This window comes from Platalea leucorodia, assembly GCF_965183815.1.
Source record: "Platalea leucorodia genome assembly, chromosome: 2".
Classification (NCBI taxonomy): domain Eukaryota; kingdom Metazoa; phylum Chordata; class Aves; order Pelecaniformes; family Threskiornithidae; genus Platalea; species Platalea leucorodia.
This window is the reverse complement of record NC_138824.1, coordinates 124,323,522-124,342,984: the sequence shown is the minus strand read 5'-3', so window position 1 is coordinate 124,342,984 and position 19,463 is coordinate 124,323,522. Positions and strand designations below refer to the sequence as shown.

Genomic DNA, 19,463 nt, shown 5'->3' with positions numbered 1-19,463 from the left:
CTGGACTGAAGCTAAACCAGCTCACCTTCACCAGGGTTTCCAGGAGTTTGCAAACTGGGTGGTACCCTCCACACCACTAGCATAGCAATGGAGACATAAAGCTGTATATTACCCATGGATTAAAGTCAACGCAGATCATGTTTCTGTGCTCACTCTCTCAGAAACCTCCTGAGCTGTGCAGCAAAGTAGATGCAAAGGTGAATCTGGGCTTTGGGGCACTTTACATATTAGAGACATCAGTGAGCATGCATGGCAGAAGTATGTCCATGTGAAGTGCCAGGAGAACTCTACAGAAAAAGCATCAAGTAGGAATCTGGTCAGGACTCCAGACAAATACCCAGCCTTTTGAGCACCCTCCAGCACCCCCTGAAACAGCCAGGAACGCTGGTGGGCTGATCAGAATTTTAGGGCCGTGCTAAGGGGCAAAACGAGGGCTCGCAACCCCACAAGGGGTGATGCTCAGGGGGTATCTGTCAGGGCAGGAAAAGATCTTTTGGACACATACCTGAACGAGGAATGTAAAGGCTGTGCCCATGGCCACAGATGTGCTCGGGAAGACTGTTTATTAATATGTTACTATTTAGCACCATAGAAACGAGATGCAACGCTGTCCTGGGGTGACCAACTGCTGTTTTGTATGAGTCGGTCATTCCACTTAATCATCATTGACTATTCCTCTTCTTGCTCTCGCTCCTGTATTTTGTTTTGTTATGTTTATTCATGCTAGCTGTACATCATAACCAGTTTATCCACCTACACTTTCCTATCGTTGCTGTGCCCCGTTCTCCATCTGTTTGTTACACCCAGTGCTTGCATCATGCTTTAATTACGATAATCTCCTCCAGGTAGGTACTCCATCTTCTTGAATGTTTGTACAGCACTCTCCATAACAGGCGATGGAATCATTCTCAGGGTTCCTGGGCACATCTGTAACACCATTCCTAATGGAAACAATACTACGTTAAGCCCACTGTGACCTAGATACTTCTAAAAGCACCAACTAATTCAGACCAACCTATGTGCTTCTACATTTAATAAAAGTACGGGATATGTTTCTTCTAAGGCTACTTGATCCACTGCTTGCTTTTCTTTGTAACACCTGCTATTGTACGCTCTTTTAGCACTTCCCATGAAAATCTGTCCTCCGGTGTCTCCAGTTGTAGCAGACTTAAGTGACTTTTCCATTTTTTTTCCCACGTAGCTGACTGCAAAATAGTTTTTAAATGTTATGGACATAGTGGTAACGTATTGTGCTGTACAACATGATCCATTTTACACCAAGAGTTAATCTGATATCCTGTGGCAAGCGAGTCCACAAATTCAACCATAAATGCCTTATTTCCAACAACTGTATGCTTCAGCCTGCATCGTGTCAAATGTAGAGCCTGCTACGGTGTGTGGAGGATAAGGGAAGTTCTCTGCCAGAGGCTTTTGAATAGCAACCCGCCTCCTAACGACTCCTCTACTTTGGAGAGATGGCTGCTGTTTGTCCTAAGGCTTCTGCAGGTCTTGATAGCTTGGATTTTACACCAGCTTCTCTGTCAGCTGTGTTCCACTAAACTGCAGTGCCGCTTTCTTCCTCCCCTTGCACAGCTTTCAGGACATTCTTGGTTTACCAGTCTTGTTGAACGCAAGATCTAGCATGTATAGGACTAGAGGTGATGACGGCAGCACTGGAGGAGATACATGGTGGAACGTGTGGACATCAAGGCATGAACTACAGGTAAAAAGCAGTGAAGGTTCAGAAAAATGAAAAATAAGATGAATTTGTGTTGAACTACAATACCAAAATGTCTCGGACTTCCAGATTATGTATAGTAAAATAGAAGCAGCAAATACGCTCCGTCCATGCTACAGAGAAGAGCTGTTGCATTCTTTTAGCAAGGGACCTCTTCTTACAGATCAAGGGCAACTGATCAGATTATAGTACTGTATTTATGACAATGACTGCTGACGCTCCCTTCACCTCTCTAAAATACAAAGATACAACGCACCCCTGAGAGTTTTCTTGCTCTCAAAAAGCCAGAATGGCTCCAAAAAAGGTGTGGCATTCAAAGAATATCCTAGCAGAATTTATGCATATTGATTTTTTGAAGAGGGGAAGGAATGTTAAAGGAATTAAGAAGAAAGGATTAAGAAGCTGAGTCAATTCTGTTGTTTTTCTTAAGGCGTTTTTAAAAATAATAATTTACTATTTGACGTCCTGATATGGGAAAAGACTGTATTCTTCCCTCCGGTGAAATTACTTTGTTCTGTTGGTTTTGATGCCAGGGAAACACCCGCTCTGTGCTTGCAGGACGAGCCTATGTTCTTGACTTTGGGTTCATATTTACTCAACATGTGACATCTTAAAAGTCTGGAACAAACCCTAGGAGAACGGGAAGTAACAGAAATGAAGGCATACTAGCTGAATAAAGTAATTAATGCCAGAGCTTTTAAATTAACCCTTCATGGCCGCATAGTATTTGTAAGTCTCCTGTTCAGAGCCCCCAGACTATCAAAGGATCAGTCAGAGGGGGAACTAGAAGACACAGACCTTTAAGGTTGTATCCAGTCTTCTGTTCTTACAGATAGCTACAATCTATAGGCTCTCTTCTAAACTAATCATGCTTAATTTCAGAAATAATTTGGCTTTTTTTGTTCTCCCTACTTCTGTTGCATTTCAACATATATACGAGTTAATAGAGTCTACTTCCCCAAATTAATTATAACAGCCACAGTCATAAAAACAAAGAAATCAGTTGCTGCCTTTTCTCACGTTTATGTGCCTTTGTTCCTTCCACGCTCAGCAAAAGACAAGTCTGTTTTACTCCCTCCTTCTGGAGAGTTTCTGGGTATTTGTACCATCCGAGTGCTCGCGCATACCGACAGAAGAACGGCTTCACGAGAGTGCAGAAAGTTTTTAACTTACAGAAGCTTTTCTCCAAGCAGCTTGGCAAGACTTTGAGAACTTTTCTTGTGTGTATATTTTATAAATCCCTCCACAACAAACTGCAGACCAGAATTGGTTAACAATACTTCCCTCTGGCGCATTTTGGGGTGAAACCTATCAGAGTTTATGGCGTGGATAAGATGTGACCTTAACGTGTTGACTCTGAGACTGAAGCATGCGTTTAGATGAGTTGCTTGGATCTCATGCTGAATCAAGCATCCTCTAGGGGTGATTCCACCCTAGATTCACACAAAAAGGGATTCTCAGTCATTAGCACTAACGAAAGCAGCAACGGTGCCCTGCTGAAGGGCTTGGTGTGATCCTTTTCTTCCAAAGTGCCAGCAGCAATTTCTGAGATTGAGCTGAAAATCTGAAGAGTTCTGGGCAGGTACAGACAGATCTCAAGCTTCCCTTTTGCAACAGAGGAGCAGGAAAACACAGCCAGCGTGTCCCTTGGCCAGCAAGCAAGCCTTCTAGTGTACGACAGCCCCGAGTTGTACGAAGGTGAGGCTTCTGATAAAGAAACGGTTTGAGGAAACTCGTACGCTCTGAAGGCAGTTCTGAGTGGTCGAGTAACCCAGCACAGAAGGGTTTTGTCCGGTAACTACTACGTGAGCTATGTTGTTGCAGAAAATGTCACTCGCTGGGGTAGGTTCAGGAGATGCACAAGCCAGGGCTGCGTCTGTAAAGGGCAGCCGTCACACCGTGCGTCCGTGCTGCAACAGTCGCTCATTCGCTTCAGGTCACGCGCGTGCAGGTGGTGCCTCTCTGGCAGGCTTGCGCTGACTGTTACGGTCTTGGAAGATTTTATAATTATTTCCACGTAATATTATTTATGTGGAAGCGTTCAGAATATGAGCAATCACTCAAACTGGTCAAATCTTTCTGGTAAGAGACTGATTTTCTCTGGAAAAGGGTTTCATCCTGTGTGGAATGTAGTCATTTTCAAAACATTCTTCACATCGCCTGTCTGGGAAGCTAGAAATGAACAAACACGGAGCTTTGGGATGAAGCCAATCACTCTCTAACATAAATTGTAAGGTTATTTTGGTTTAGGAATTTAAAAATTTACAGTTGAAGGATAGAAATTCTTCCCCTATTCCTATTTCTTTCTTTTTAAACTTTTTTATTACTCCTTTTTTCCACTGAAAAAAGTTGTGTGCTTGTTGAGAGAGGTAGGGATCAGGTAAGATTAAGGGAAGAAAGTGTGAGAAACCCTACTTTTCACAGCTTATGTCTTTCATCTTGGAAAAAATATTGGAAGTTTTGAGGTTTTTCTTTACTATCAAACACCCTTAACCTTACCTTACTTTTTCTAGTAGAGTGGTGAGATGGAGGGAGAAAATAGGGAGGAAGGCTAGGGAAGGAAAAGTAGAAGTGAAAATTCAGGAAATAAAATTTTATGTTATTTCCAAAGGCAGAAAATATTCTGTGAAAACAAAGTAAGGTGAGTTCTTCTGAGAACAAAAGAAACCCTGAGGAAAGCTGGAGTACTTAAACATTGCAGGTTCTTTTCCTTGCGCAGTTTTTGGAGGAGAACTCTAGGTTGACTGACTGGCTGTGTATTGCTTCAAGGAAACGGGTTGAGCTGACGTAACTCCTTCTACCCCAGCCAATCCTCTGGAAACAGCAGCTCAGCTCCAGCGGCACAGCTCTAGGGATTGCTGTTTTGGAAAGGACCAAGGCCGCCCATCAGATCCTGTGAGCAGCCTGGAAGCTGTGGGAGCTGCTGCCCCTAGGGAGGGCGCGCCCTGGGAACTCCAAGGCTTTGCTCTTTCCTCCCACCTCTGCTCGGCGTGAAGCGATGACCCAGCTCGGTCAGAAGATGCACTACGCCTCATTCTAGCAGGCCGTATCCTTTTATTACCTGCTACTGAGCCACGTGCCGGCAGAACAGAGGGGCTGCTTAGAGCTCAGTGAGAGGGAACTGTGCGTTTCTGTTTGCTTCCCCGTGGCAACTTGTTTATCAGTCATTGTCTCAGCTCATTTCACTCTAACCGTGCTATTTTAAGAGATCAGCAGTTTCTTGTAAATGGTTGAGATGGATGCCAGTATTAATGGGAGCTGACTCTTTCTATTTAGAATTTTGCCTCAAGCTAAATTGTAGTGAAATGGCAATTGTCATCTTTTTTCCTTCTTTTTTTTTTTTTTTCCCTAATAAAACCTACAAACAAAAGAGAACATGGAGATGCTGAGGAGCAACAGCCTGGGAACAACTGAAAGGAAATTTTGCTGGACCGAGACGATAGCCAGAAAGCAGCAACCCCCTGATGCCAGATGATAGAGGACCAGAACGTTTAGCTGCATTTTACAAAGAGCTGAGTGATTTTATGGCCCTAAAACCTTTTGTAGCTATGCTTATTAAGCTATGATGATAGAGATAGTCATAAAATTCTGTGGTTCAGGGAATCTGTTCTGGGGCTGAGAGGAACCTGTTCTTGCCCACCCCACTGTGTATAGCCAGATGCTTTCTGAGGGCTTTGAGTTTGCTTCCTCGAGCATTGACGCCAGGTAGGAGGCAGGATATGCAGTTGTGCGGGTGGGAGGCCTGACCTCTGGTGTGAACTTTCTATGGCATCGGCCAGTTTGGAGAACAAACTGTACCTATAGAGTAGGAGGCCCTAGCAGTGGTAGCAATGTGGTGGAGAGCAAGGGAGCGGAGCACGGGGAAAAGCAAAGCAGGTAGGTAGATAGACAATCTGGGATAGATTGAGTAGCAGAACAGCAAATAGTTCAGAGAAGAATTGGCAAAGCTGTAAGAATAGTAGTCCTGGGGGAAGCTTTAGATAATTACTTTGAATGTAATAGTTTTATTTTCTCCTCTTGTCTAATATTTCTTCTGCCCGGACAACAGGGTGCAGCTTTTATTAAACCACAGAAGCGGTTCCAGCTCTTATCTTGCTAAAGGGCAGAAAGCGGCAGAGGTCAGCAGCTGAATGCATTTGTGCCAGGACAAAAAGCACCGGCACAGCAGAGCGGGTAAAGGATCTCTTCGTTGAGATGGTTTTCAGGAGAGGCTTGTACCTGCTCCTCGGGGGAGATGGGGAATTCTGGGGGCAGAGCAGCCTGCGGGGTGACCTTTGCTCTCCGCGGTCACTTTTGAACGCGTATCACAACCCGTAACACGGGCTGCGTCCGCCCCTTTGCCCAGGCGAGGAAGGCAGCGCTCACCCCAAGGGCGGCCCCCCCTTCCCAGCCGTCCCCGCCGGGCCCCCCCACGCCGCTGACCCCGCTGCAGCCCACGCCGCGCCCGCCCTCCGCGCACACGTGCTCCTCTCCCGCCACAGCCCCTCCCGCCCCCCGCTCCCCATTGGCCGGCCTCGCCGCAGTCGCCGGCCTCGCCCAATCGGAGGGCGGCGCGCAGCCCCGCCTCCCGTGCGCCGCCGAATGGGCTTTAAGGGGAGCCGGCGGCCGGCGGTGCCTGCCGGGAGCCGGCGGCGGGAGGTGACCCGGGACGGGCCCGGGACGGGCCGGCCACCGCCGCCCCCACCGGCCCCGGCGGCGCAGCCCGGCATGGCGGGGCCGCGGGGGGGCCGGCCGGCGCGGCGCTCCGCCCGGCCTGGCGGCGGCAGCGGCGGTGGGTGCTGCTGGGCGCTGCCCACGGGGCTGCTGTGCGCCTACGGCTTCTTCTGCAGCGTGCGGCCCTCGGAGCCTTTCCTCACCCGGTACCTGCTGGGGCCGCACAAAAACCTCTCCGAGACCCAGGTACTGCGGCCCGGGGCCCCTCGCACCCCCGCCCGGGTGGCTGTATTGCTCTTTTCCTTGCAGCGTGCGGGTGCTGGGGGCTACCACGGTCTTTTTGTTCCTCCCTCTAGGTATTCAACGAGATTTACCCCGTGTGGACTTACTCCTACCTGGCACTGCTGTTCCCCGTGTTCCTGGCCACGGACTACCTGCGGTACAAGCCCGTGGTCCTGCTGCAGGGCCTGAGCCTCATCATCACCTGGTTCATGCTGCTGTACGCCCAGGGGCTGCGGGCCGTCCAGTTCCTTGAGTTCTTCTACGGGATAGGGACCGCCACCGACATCGCCTATTACTCCTACATCTACAGCATCGTCGATATCAACCTGTACCAGAAGGTCACCAGCTACTGCCGGAGTGCCACCCTGGTGGGCTACACGGTGGGCTCGGTGTCTGGGCAGGTCCTTGTGTCGGTGGCAGGATGGTCCCTCTTCAGCTTGAACGTTATCTCCTTAACCAGCGTATCCATTGCCTTTGGCACAGCCTGGTTCCTGCCAATGCCGCAAAAAAGCCTTTTCTTTCACCACGTCTCGAGTCAGCAGCTCAGTTGGGAAATGAAGGTCATGGACTGTAAAAATGGATCGGCTGTCCAAGATCACCCCAACGTGCAGAGGGCACCCGGCTGGGAGGATGAGACAAAAGTTCCCTTAAACGGGGAGTGTCATTCAGCGGAGAAACAGGTGAGTTGTGCCCTGGGTTTGCCTAAGTAGAAGGTGTGATACTGATGTGGTTGTCGTGCATGCATACGTGTATATACATGTGCATGCGTATGTGCATGTATCTATACAGCAGCAGAGATGTAATATCCAACAGTGAAAAGTATCTCTTTACTTATCCCGCTTCTTTATTTATGGCACAGAAAAATTTATTCCTGGCTTCCTTTTGCTGATTGAGCACGGTAGGCTGCTCCTTAGTTTTTCTGAAGTTGTTCTGCATGTCTCACGAGGCTGTGATTAAAATGCCCCAGGCATCAAATTGCCATTCAACGGTACAAAGCAAGGGACATCTTGGGGGCACTAAAAATTGTGCATATGTCCGAATTCTGTGTGTGCTTCTGGATGCACCCTGTGACTTACAGAAAACAGACAATTCTTCCTGCACTCACGTTTTGAAAACGCTTGTTACGTCAGCCACTGTGCAAGCTGTGCAGTAATAAACTGTGCAGTAATTAGGTTTTATCTCAGGATCTTGGAAGGAAACTGCAGTAGTCCTGGAGAGCACTCACAGGCTGATGTTGATTAATTATAGACGGACAGAATACGGGTAAATCACAGGAAACACCTTTGCATAATAACAGCTTAATGCAGCCCACAAGCGCGCCAAGGTAGCGCCCCAACGTGTGGCTTTTGCGGGCTCTGTAACCTCTAACAACGTCGCTTGTATGGAAACGAGCGTGCAGGTGCCCTTGTTCGGCGGCGGGACGTGTTGGGCCCCGCGAGGTGACGAGCGGGCAGCCGCCAGTCTTGAGGCCCGGTGCGTGCGTGCAGCTGCCTGCTGTGCCGGTCTCTGCCCCGCTGCTCCCGGTGATGCACGCCTACGGAGAGGCTGTTTCCCCAGGGGGATTCAGGGGCCTGGGGAGAGGTCAGCCTTGCTCCTCGGTCATGGGGACGTTGTGCTCGTTGTGAGAACAAGCCAGAAGGTGAGCGCGGCTGTTGGTTTAGTCAGCTAATGGGTATTTCGTTTGGCAAGTGAGCCCCGGCTAGCTCGGTCAGGGGAGGCAGCATCCGGGGCCGCTTTCAGCTTCTTCCAGCTACAGCTGGGAATTAAAGGTATTAACATTCCAGGGGCCTAATCCTGCCCCATCCAGCACAGTCTTGTGTGAGCAAAAGTATTAACTATGTTGTACTTGCACGCTGAAGGGTATTTAAGACAAATTCTGTGCCAGTAATGACTAAGGCATTAATATCACTTATCCATCCCTTTTGTGTATCTTACTCCCAGCCTGTGAGAGCAAGGGTGGTTCCAAACTAATGGTGAGTATTTTAAAAAAGGAGCAAGTACACTTGCATAACTATCGTTCGGTTATACCAGGTGCTGAAACCTGAGAAGTATTGGCACGTGATGATAGTCCTTCTTACTAAGGTAACGGCAACCATATTCTTACAGCCATTCATTTATGTGCGTAAAATAATTGGACTGAAGAAGCATCGCCAGGCGGTGGAAAGGTGGATGGGCCTTTCCAGCTTATGGGGCACATCCTTGGGTTGAATGTGCCAAATCAGGTTTTGCAGCCGATGTGACAGTTCTCTTCCCTGGTTTTCCTGCACCTAAACTTGAGCTTCATGTGAAAGTTTCTGTGTGGGAGTTACGTTGCTAAAGTTGCATTGCTGCAAGCTGACCTCTTCCCAAGTTGTTCTGTTGGGCTTCGGGGGCACGGCGTCCACGCATGGAGCAAGCGTTTTGGCATTGGCGAAGCACCAACGGGACTGTGTGGTGTTTAATAAAGATGCTCAGAAATCAGTGGCACTTCGAGGGGTGGGGAAAAAGGGAGTTCAGGACAGAGTTAGGCTATGGTCTTTGGGGGTTTTAGTAGAAACACCTTAAAATGAGTTTTATTGCTCATGGAGAACAGTCTTTCCCAGGCACGTGGTGCATGATTCCCCCAGGGAAAGGGCGTACTGCCAAGAACCCAAAATTACTGCTGCTGACTGGGAACCACTCCGAAACTGGACGTGCGATGGCACAATGTGCAATAGCTCAGTCCTGTGACAGTGCTGAATGTTTCCCTGCAGGGAATCCAAGTTCACAGGGGCTTGAGATGCTGGGTGGGCCTCGGGGGCTCTGCCCAATCTCACATGAAGCAACCGCTGCTCTGGCTTACACGAGAAGGGTCTCGTCTGTCTACAAAGACTCTGTAGGTGTGTGCATGCAGCAAATGTAATCAGCAGTTCTGTCCACAAAGTAAAGACGTGCTTGTTTCCTCTGCTGCTGTTGGCATCCAGTGGTTAGGAACAGGGCTGTAACAGCCTGTGTGTAAAAAGTAATTTTCGTTTGTCGTCATCCCCTGTTGTTAGAACTGATCTATTTTCAAATTTTTTGCAAACCACTTTATGGGTCTGCCCCCTTTGGTGCTCTTTCTAGAAAGATTTGGAGGGGAAAGCTTCATTTTTATCCTACGCCATTTATCAGAGCACTTTGGATATACAGGAGCTGCCATTTGTGATGGCAGTGTCTGGTAGAAGTAGCTTCTGTTTCTCTTCAGATCCCCAGGCAACATCTCTCACCTTCTCGGAGCCTTGGTGAACATTAACAGGGGTAGAGAGCAGCGTAATGATATTGCTTCTTTGAATATTTATAATCCCTGAATGCTACTACTAAAGAAAATCGACTTAATTGTGAGGAAAGGTACTCATCTGGTGGCTTTCGTGTTCCCTGCACTACCAAATTTGGTTCAATTTGGATCAGGACTTAAAAGCATCGGTGATGCTTTTGCCTTTATGATTTCAATGACTGGCTTCTGATCCTGTTTCGTCAAAGTGGATGTCGTGTCGCGTTCTCCTGTGTCTCCTCCCTGGTCCCCTTCAGTTGCTCCCGTCATACTTCTAACATCTAGCAGTTATTGCTCTCTGCTTGAGAGCGACGGAGATCGAGAGGGTGCCTGGGACTGAGCCCTTTGCACCTGAGGGGACGGCCCTGGTTAGGGCAGAGACCAGCTGCTGGGACTGCGGCATGGGGAAGCTTTTTATTCATTACTCTGTGGAGATTTGTGTCCAAGAGTGGTACTGTCACTCACCAGCGGTCAGACCACTTGAAAGGGGCAATTTTGTGGAGCAGCATGAATACTTGTAAACAGAGACTAACATTTCTCTCCTCTTCCTTCTCCAATCTATGCAGGAGCAGAAAGTAGACATTGTAAAGGTGCTCAAAGATCTCTGGCGGGACTTTTTGCAGTGCTACTCTTCCCGGACCATGCTCTGCTGGTCTGTGTGGTGGGCGCTCTCCACCTGCGGCTACTTCCAGGTCATCAACTATGCTCAGGGCCTGTGGGAGCTAGTGCTGCCTTCTCACAGCACGGAGATCTACAACGGCGCCGTGGAGGCGGCCTCAACGCTGCTAGGTAAGCTGCTGGCGTAGCTCCTGCTCTGCTGTGAGAAATGCTTTGTGTTCCTCAAGGTAACTAGACCTCACTTTGGAAGTGTCTTGCGTTGCCCCGTGCATGCAGGAGAGGCAACCTCGGCATTCGGGGTGAGGCTTCAGTGATGTGCACGGGTACGGTACTCATGTTGAGTTCGTTGCTGCCTGCAGCCCTGATTCTTGTAATCTAGTGCGTAGGTGTTTAAAGGAGCCTCCCAAGTCCATCTTCGTTCTGAAATATTTGGCAGAAGGCTCAAGGCATGTGGCTGGCTGTGTGTTCTTGGCTGTCACTATGGCAGTGGGGTTATGCTTGTTTTAACTGCTCAAAGTCAAGCTAAAGGTCCTATGGGTTTATTGCTTTTTGTTTTTCTGGCAGCGTAGGGAACATATGAAGGCTTCCTGTACACATGCAGCATTCAGTGAGCCACCTTTAGTCATTTCAGCGCTGTTAAGCAGAAAAGCTATTAAGATGAAAGAAGTTGCTAGACTTGAAAGGGTCAGTCAGCATGAACATTTGTTTATTAAGTTGGTTAATGCTGTTCCATTACCAGAACTAGGACAATAGCTTTTTAATATAGCTTACATAGCCTTGCAGAGGCTTTCTAAGTGTCACTGCAGTATGTTCCTTTTCTTTGATGGAGTCATCATTCCACCATCTGCTGTGGACATCACCTACTTGGGGGCAAAAGAAACCAAGGTGCACAAACAAGGAAGGCTTAGTACTTTCTTGGGGATGCTCAGCCCCCTCTTGGAGTTCAGTGGGAAGCTGTGGCTGTTTTGTAGTTCTAAAAGCTGTTCTACCACCCGTTGTTCGTTGGGTTTGAAACTGCAGGCAACTTGATTCTGAAGGCTTTGGCTATTAAACTGTCTTTGGTCTGCTAAACCTGCACTTTAATAGCATGCAGTCATACACTGTTCCTCCACTCTGGCACGATGCTGTGACTCTTATTTCTTGTTTGATTTGGCTTCCTTGACCATCCTGCCTTGGTCCCAGGAAGGAGAAGAATCAATATCAAGGGAAAGAAGACCCATAGCGTGGCTACGTGTAGGCAGATTTAAAAAAAAAAAAGAAAAAAAAAAAGGAGGAGTATTCTTCAAACCTTATTATGAACATCTTTGATATCAAGGTCTTTTTTTTTTTTTTTTTTGAAGGCCTGTGAACAATGGACCTATTGGAAGAAAAGGTGGTTGGCACTAAACTCATGCAGAACTGAAGTTTTTTGTTTCCCGTTTTGATTTTTTTTTCCTCTAGTATCATTTTTATAAATGGTTGAATGATTTTGGGGGATGTTTTCTGAAAGCAAATTAGCCTTTGTCCCTGAACAAAAAACCCTTCTGGCTGACACAGATTCATTGCTTGGAACAAGTGAAGTTTAGCGAAGTAATAATCTCAACTAAAGTTTTGAAGTGTATAACAAAACTGGAAGGGACCTGTTAAGGATGAGCATCCAGTGGCCTGACTTCCTAGGCACTAGTGCAAATGCTCTAACTTCTTCCGATTTCCAGTTTGAATATATTAACGAGCAGTTTATTTATCTCTGACTTCATGCCAAGGCTGTATTTTAGCACAAAATTGGCTCATTCTGGCCTATCTATAGATACCTGTTCTTTGCTCTGGGCCAAAGAAGCCAAGCTTTTCTAGTTGTTCTTTGGTAAAGTGAAGCTCCTCATTCACTTTGTCATCTTACTGCCCCCTCTTTGTACCAAGCCTGGTTTGAGTTGCAGTCTTTTTGAAGAGGGATGACCAGAGCTGCACTCAGCTTTGTTCAGTGAGGCCTCAGACTTGTAGAAGAACGTTAACACTCTTTGCTTTTCTCCCTTTACTAGAAATGCCTCTCCTGGTGCATCTCAGATCTGATTTGCCATTTTCATGGCTCTTAGTCATTCAGTGCTCGGTTATGAGCAATGTTTGGCAACCTTCAGGTAAGATGCTGTTGCCACCCCTGCCTGTACCCGTGCTGCCCTGCAGAAGGGTTTGAGTAGAGCGTGGTGACTAACGTGGCTGTCAGCTTCCTGTCCTGGGCAAGATAAATACTATTTTTTCTAGTGAGGTCAACTGCCTGTTAAGCGGCATCCCTGCACCTGCTTGGGAATGTGGCAATCCTTTATCAGGTTGGGATGTGAAACCACTGAACCAGCTGTAGGTGTCTAATTGCAGGACACCGATTGTATATCTTGTCGTAATTAGGTGTCAGGCTGCTATAACCTTGAGACATAGGGGGAATACAACTTCATGAGTTGCCATGAGATCCCCAGAGAGTGATGTCTGTTCCCAAATTTCAGAATTGCTGAGACAGTAGGAAGAAGGCTCTAGGACTTGGCTTCTTTTTGCATCTCAGGGTTTTGCTACTGGGGGAGCCAGACTTTCAAAGAGCAAAATGTCCGTTGGGTGGTGTCACAGCAGGCATTGGAAAGAACAGTTTAGTGGGGGGAAATAAATTCCTTTCCCTTGGCACAGCTACCTTCTTCCCTAGTCTGCAAGATGGACGTGAGGTCTGACAGGGTTGCAGGCCCGTACACGCTGATGGTACATAAGGAGTCTTCGTGTGCTTGAAAGATTTCTAAGATAGCAGGCCAGCTGAGGGCTACAAAGAGCTTAGATGCTGCACTGTAGCACTTCTGTACAGTGGTCAAATGCTGAATACAATCCTGTTTTTCAGAGATCTCCTGTAAACCTCCCTTTGTCAGTATGCTGTTTGTCTAGTTTGCTGTGTACAGCAACGTTGTTATGATGTCGGCTGCTATTTGACTTGTTTGCAGAAGTCTTTCTTTTTTGAAGTTTCCCTACTTCAAATGGGAATTTTCTTGTAATGTAATATGTATTTGGGCTTCTCGGTAGTTACAACGGTGATAGCACATAAAACACACCTTGTCTGCTTGTTGACTTGCATGAAATACCACACGCTTTCCATCTTGTGACCTGACTTCTCTCCCCATCCCCCCTTCATAAAATCCAGCAGGAGTTACAAACCTGTTCTGGCTGTAAAGGATTGTTCGTGCACAATCAACAACGCATGATTGTAGCTTGTGATTAGGTTGCATCCCAGGAGACGTGGATTTGGAGCCCTGCTCTTACTCTTACAGGCCAGCGTGAAGATGACAGTAAATGCAGGTTTTTCTGCCTCCTGGGAGAGAGCTCTAACAGCTGTGTATCAAAGCGGGTAGTGCCTTCCTCCCTCCTAACCCCCTAAAGCACCACAAAATAATTAGCTGAGTGCTTTTGAGACCCAGGGTTTGCATTTCTCTGTAGCCCAATTGACAACACTGCTACAGTCAGGCACAGAGGACTGAGTGGCAGTGGTCTGAGTGCTGGACTGTTGTGCTTCTGAAGCCGGGGAGGGGACTTCAGAGGCAGTCAGCATTGACCTGTTTGTTTTTTTTCTTTTTTCCCCCTGTTCCTGTAAAAGTGAGTGGGAGTTTACAGCTGGTTTCCAGGTGAGGGAGAGGTCAGGAAGGAGAGCTGCTAAGGTGTGCACATGAGCATCCTCTACTTCAGTCACGTTTGGCTGTTAGGGTCTGTACAGCTTCTAATACACAGTCTCCAAATTGCTCCAGTCGTAATAACTAACGGTTATGCTTTCCTTCCCCTCGTAGGAGCTGTTGCGGTGTTTGTCGTTGGTCACATAAAAACATCCTGGGCAATGTGGGGTGAGGTGGCACTTGCCCTGTTCTCCTTTCTTATTGCTGCTGCTGTATATGTCATGGATACTGTTCACAACATCTGGGTGTGCTACGCATCGTATGTTGTCTTCAGAATTATCTACATGCTGCTAATCACAATAGCAACGTGAGTATCTTTTTAATGTAAATTGCTCTCGAGGTTACAGCTGGTGTGAAAGCTGGCATATTTTCCATGGTCTTGCCTACCAGGAATTTGGAAATCTGTTGCAAGGGTTTGTGTTGTGATTCAGGTTGGAAACTGAGGCCCCGAGATATATTTGGCTGGCAGTCTGCCCAGGCTCAAAAGTCTTATGACACTGAAGTGACTATTTCTAAATACTAGATAGCGCTGCTTGGCAGGGGTGTGTTTTTCAGAAACACGGCTGGAGTGAAGTGTTAACAGATGAGGAGAGGACAATGCTTTGCCTGTGTTGAAGTGTGAACTTTCCCTAACCTGTAAGGAGGAAAACTTCTTCGACGTTATTTGTCACTTTGGGGAGGAAAACACAACTGTTGTCAAACCACACATACCTAACCCCTATAACACAGCTCAAGCACAATATGAGGGGAGATGCTGAAGCTGGTAACTGCAAAAGGAGTAGTTCTGGTCGGAAGGATGCGGGAGGTTATGGACCACACTGCAGTGGGCTGATGCTTTGAGATTGCCAACAGCTCTCTGGCGTCGGTGTGCTGTATGTTCTCTGCATGACAAGGCCCTTTGGCTGCATCAGACAGGAGCGCTGCTTCAGTAAGACTGAAACCCACAGAGCTCCCAAAGGTTTTTTTAGCCTTTTAGATGTCTCTGTGGGTCTCTTCTAGCCTCTGTGCTAATCTGTCATGATCCTATTTAGAGAATTACACTGTCAGTGTGAGATAATTTAGTCCTGGAAGGTAATGGACCAGTCTGTGTAGCTCTTCAGGTTGCATAGTCTTCTCTTCTGCAGAGATGTTCCTCCTATTCTTGCATCTCCCTGCTTTTTCCCTATCCTTATGTTTCTGGACACCCCTTTCTTTCCAGGTTCCAGATCGCTACAAATCTCAGCGTGGAGCGGTACGCCCTGGTGTTTGGGGTCAATACTTTTATTGCCTTAGTACTTCAGACTCTGCTCACTTTGATTGTTGTGGATGCCAGCGGGCTTGGGTTGGACATCTTCACCCAGGTATGATAAACTCTCTTAGCTTTACTGATGGGAGGGAGGAAGGTAAACCAGGCTGTAAAGCTTCTCAGCCACCTGTTTCTGAGCCAAAGGTTTGCTGACAGAGAAATAATCACCGATTCCTGATATTTTAGAAGAAGAAGAGAGCTCATTTATTAGCCTTCGTACAAATTTGGTAACTGCTTGGTTTAACCACGTTTTTTTTTCCCCCTCTCTCTTTCCCCTTCTCTGCAGTTCATGATTTATGCCTCTTACTTTGCGGCCATCTCGCTGGTGTTCTTGGTCAGTGGCATATACAGTATTATGAGAGCTTACAGAAGACAAGAGCAGATGCAAAGAAGACCTCCTGAAAGCCAGTAGTGCACCAAGTGAAGACTCCCAGTGGCTACGTATGAAGATATAGGTCTGGTTTTTTAATATCTGCCTTTTCTTCCCAAGGCAGTCACCTTAATGGTATTTGATCCATATTTATACTATATTAGTAGCACATTTTAGAAGGTAAATGTATTAGCTCTTACGTAAGTAAGAACAAATATCTTCTTTCTAAAATGCCTTTTGTTCTTCTGTTGCACCTATAGGATGTGCAGCAAAGAACGGTTTTCTTAAAGAATGAAAGCCTTGGGAGGTTTTAGTCTACGGCTGTGCCTCTGGAGGCTGCCATGGAAAAGGCAGCTTCATGATTGTCTACTCAACTGCTACTCTCTGTCCTTGAGGTGCTGCTGCAGGGCAGAAGTGACTAACAGGCCTCTCTGTGGAGAGCCCCAGGCCTGGGATAGGAGGTGGCCTTAGGCTTGTGCTCTGCAGCGTGTCTCTCCTGTGCCTGCCCCGTGGTGCTGGATGCTCCGTTTTGAGGACTAGTACACTTATGTTTCTGCATAGGCACACGCTGCCTTGAATTGCTTGTACTCTTTCTGCTGTTCCTGTCTGTCACCCCTCCTGCCAGAGTTTTACTGTAGCTGATTATGGTGCTTTCCCGAAAACTTAACTGCGTCCTGAGGCAACATGTGGCGCTGGTGAATTGGCTATCAGCAGCGCTGCTTGTGCCATGAAGGCCTGTGCCCAAGGGACTGTAAAGCTAGGGGGGAAGCTGAGAGAGAGTTTAACTAGACAAAATGCTCATCTGAGGGATCTTCGGACATCCTCGCCTTTGCCCCTTAGGACTGCAGATTCCTGTGATCCCAGGAGTCGCGGCCTCACAACCCTGAGGGCTGGGCTGTTTCAGTGGGATGGTGGGTGTTAGTACAGCGCTGAGGAGGAAGGTGACTTGCAGGACTGTAAGCTATTCTTTGTGACCTTGGAGAATCATGAGGTTGGTGACTAAATAGACACCTTCAGTTATGGTAGTTAGCAGGATGACTGCCTGAGGCTTTGAAAAATGCTGATTTCTGGTCTGTCAGTCTTTTCCCTTATTTTAAAATGCTTTTATGCTTCTGATGGGTCTCTGTCCACTAGTTCTACCTCTTCTTTCCACCTGAGCAGGACAATGAACGTTTGGAGTGGGCAGTTCTTTTATTTTTATTTTGTCCAGTCTAAGCAATTTGGGATTTGCCTCTTACCTGGTTTTTAAAAATAACTTATTTTTTCCAAATTGCTTCAGCACTGGGAAGGAGTTGCACAGAGTTGTCCTGGGCTTGGGCACTTGGATACTCAGGCACCACGACCAGTACAGCAACAGGTATCTGGAGGATACTGTGGAAATGACCTAGGGACTGTCCCTGTCGCTGTGCGGGTTGTGGTGAGTTTAAGTGTGCAGGAGAACTGGTGAGGGCGAAGATGCAATGCAGCGTGCTTCCCTCCATGCCTTCTCTCTGCGTGCTGGTTAAGGCTTCTTCCAGGCAGAGCCTGAAGAAGCAGCTTTAGTTCATTGCTTGCTTTTAGTGCCACGGAGACTTCACAGCATCGGGGTTGGGAAGGCTTCTCTCCCGTGTGGGACAGGTAACAGCCTTTCTCATCACTTCTGTGAACCTCAGCCTTTACCACGCAGGGTGAATGGTTTAATGTGTTTGGAATGTGCTGCCTGGGGTCTGGGGACCCCTTCCAGGCTGGCTGCTCAGGGGAACCCGCTCCCCAAAGCTTCCCTGTGTTTGCAGCCTGCCTCCTAAAACATCCCCCTAAACATAGGGGCTCAGCTGTACTGGCATTTACACGTGTCAACTTAACTGCCTTATCCTGAAATAGAAACTTGAAGCCACCTATGTATATATTCCTTTCTTTACTGTTTTTTGTTTTTAAAAAAATAAATTCTGAAGCCATGAAATGCTAGCTGACGAGCTGTCCTGGGAAGGGGACAGTAAGTGCACGTCCTGCATCTCCTGTCCTTTGGGTTCCTTGGTCTGATGGCAGTAGCAGCAAGGCACGAGGAGTGGGTGTACAGCACTTGTGTCAAGGGACCGAAAGCAGCAGCTCAATTTTAATCACGGTTTTCATACAGAGAACAAATCTTTGATGGGGAACAACCCACTTATTTAAAAGGAAGTCAGAAATTAACTAATGAATTACAGCAATAACAATGATTTTTCTACCAAAGTAATGAAAATGTGGCAACCGCAATAGAGAGGCGTGCTACGCTGCGTATGTCGTCAGGCCTGTGAATGTATGGAAGCCACACCTGGATGTTCAGGTTCCTACGCTGTGCTGTTGCTGTGGTGATGAGGTGACTGTAGAGCCTGACTGGAGCTGTATGCGGAGTTACTGACGCCGATGAAATTCTGTAAACATATTGACATTGGTGGTTTCTAACTGAATAGCTATTTTTGTTAAATAAAAATACTCCGAGATATCCTGTGTGGCCAGTGTTTGGTTTGTATTTTGATACCTTGCTGATCCACAGCACTGCTGCTGCGGTCGACTAATGCAGGTTGTTCTGAGCATCTTTGTTCCGAAGGGCGGGGGGGCGGAATACAGGACAAATCACGCAAAAAGAACCAAGTCTTAAAGCTGATAGTCGTTGATTGTTTTGTGTAGGTGTGCAGAACTCTGTGCAAGTGTCTTGGGTCTTGCACTGAGGAACCTTAATTGCTGAGCAGTTCAGAAATACCACTATAGTTCCGATGCAGACTGGTTCAGCGAGGGAGAAGATTACTCGCTGGTGCAGGGTAACCCTGGTCAGGAAGCATCAGTCTCGCTGAAGGTGACCGTAAGGGAAAGAAGGTGCAGGTTTGCCATGCAGGAGGACCTTTCTATTTGCATCAACCTAATTACAAAATTGAGGCCTTAAGGAAGAAATGCTGTAAACTCCCCATCCTGGCACGCTCACGCTTGACTGCCTTGGAACGCTCTCCCTGTCTTTTGCTTCTAGAAGAGATGGCTCGTACCTGATAGTACAGGCTGGGCTGGAGGGGAAGGTGCTCTCTGAATATCTGCTGCCCGTCTGATGTAGTTCGGTGTGGGTAGTAGCCCAACAAGCCCTCTGCACAACACCAAAAATGAGAGAAAATGGGTGGTCCGGGGGGGAAGGGAGGTCTAGGAAAAACTGCCATTTTTACAAGTGTTGCTTTGAGAGCTTTATGGCTGAGGCAGGAGTGACAGGGCTGTCAGCATTTCAGGCTTGCTCTGAATTTCATTCGTCTGCCTTCTCTGGATGAATGCAGGAGTCAGCTGTGCAGGGATGAGCTGCTTGGCAGCGTGGGGGTTTAAAAATCTCTGCTTGCATAGGGCGGGAAGGTTAACTAGTAGCTCATACAGGTATAGCATCACCCTTTAAGGTGGATTCAAGCGTTTCACGTCTCTGGTGCTGGTGAAAGGTGCTGTGACAAGAATCCTGAGGCTGCTCTTGCCTGCGAGCGAAGCGGGTCCACGTGAACCGTGGCAATCCTTGCTCCTCCCATCGCATCCTGCCACACTGTACAGCTGAGAGCGCTGGAAAGGGACGCCCAGCTTCTGTCAAGGAGCTGAATTCC

The 19,463-nt window shown here is 47.6% G+C and overlaps 1 protein-coding gene across 2 annotated transcripts in view; it reads left to right on the top strand.

Annotated features, from left to right (window-relative positions):
• LOC309586911 (thiamine transporter 1-like) overlaps positions 1-18,334 on the top strand; it is a gene marked incomplete at its 5' end in the record, with an annotated part of 56,526 nt that extends 38,192 nt beyond the window's left edge. Inside the window, 6 exons of one of the 2 annotated variants that reach the window (XM_082304579.1) lie at positions 1,594-1,723; positions 2,790-3,436; positions 4,458-4,784; positions 5,110-5,249; positions 5,787-5,911; positions 6,748-6,843. Coding sequence is in view for 1 of the 2 variants with exons in the window: in XM_082304580.1 (XP_082160706.1) it covers positions 6,446-6,637; positions 6,748-7,353; positions 10,508-10,730; positions 14,342-14,534; positions 15,426-15,567; positions 15,799-15,924 (1,482 nt within the window). Of the gene's footprint in view, positions 1-1,593; positions 1,724-2,789; positions 3,437-4,457; positions 4,785-5,109; positions 5,250-5,786; positions 5,912-6,445; positions 6,638-6,747; positions 7,354-10,507; positions 10,731-14,341; positions 14,535-15,425; positions 15,568-15,798 lie in introns of those variants that run through there. The other variant, XM_082304580.1, reaches the window with a different exon arrangement.
• Between the last annotated feature and the right edge of the window lie 1,129 nt (positions 18,335-19,463).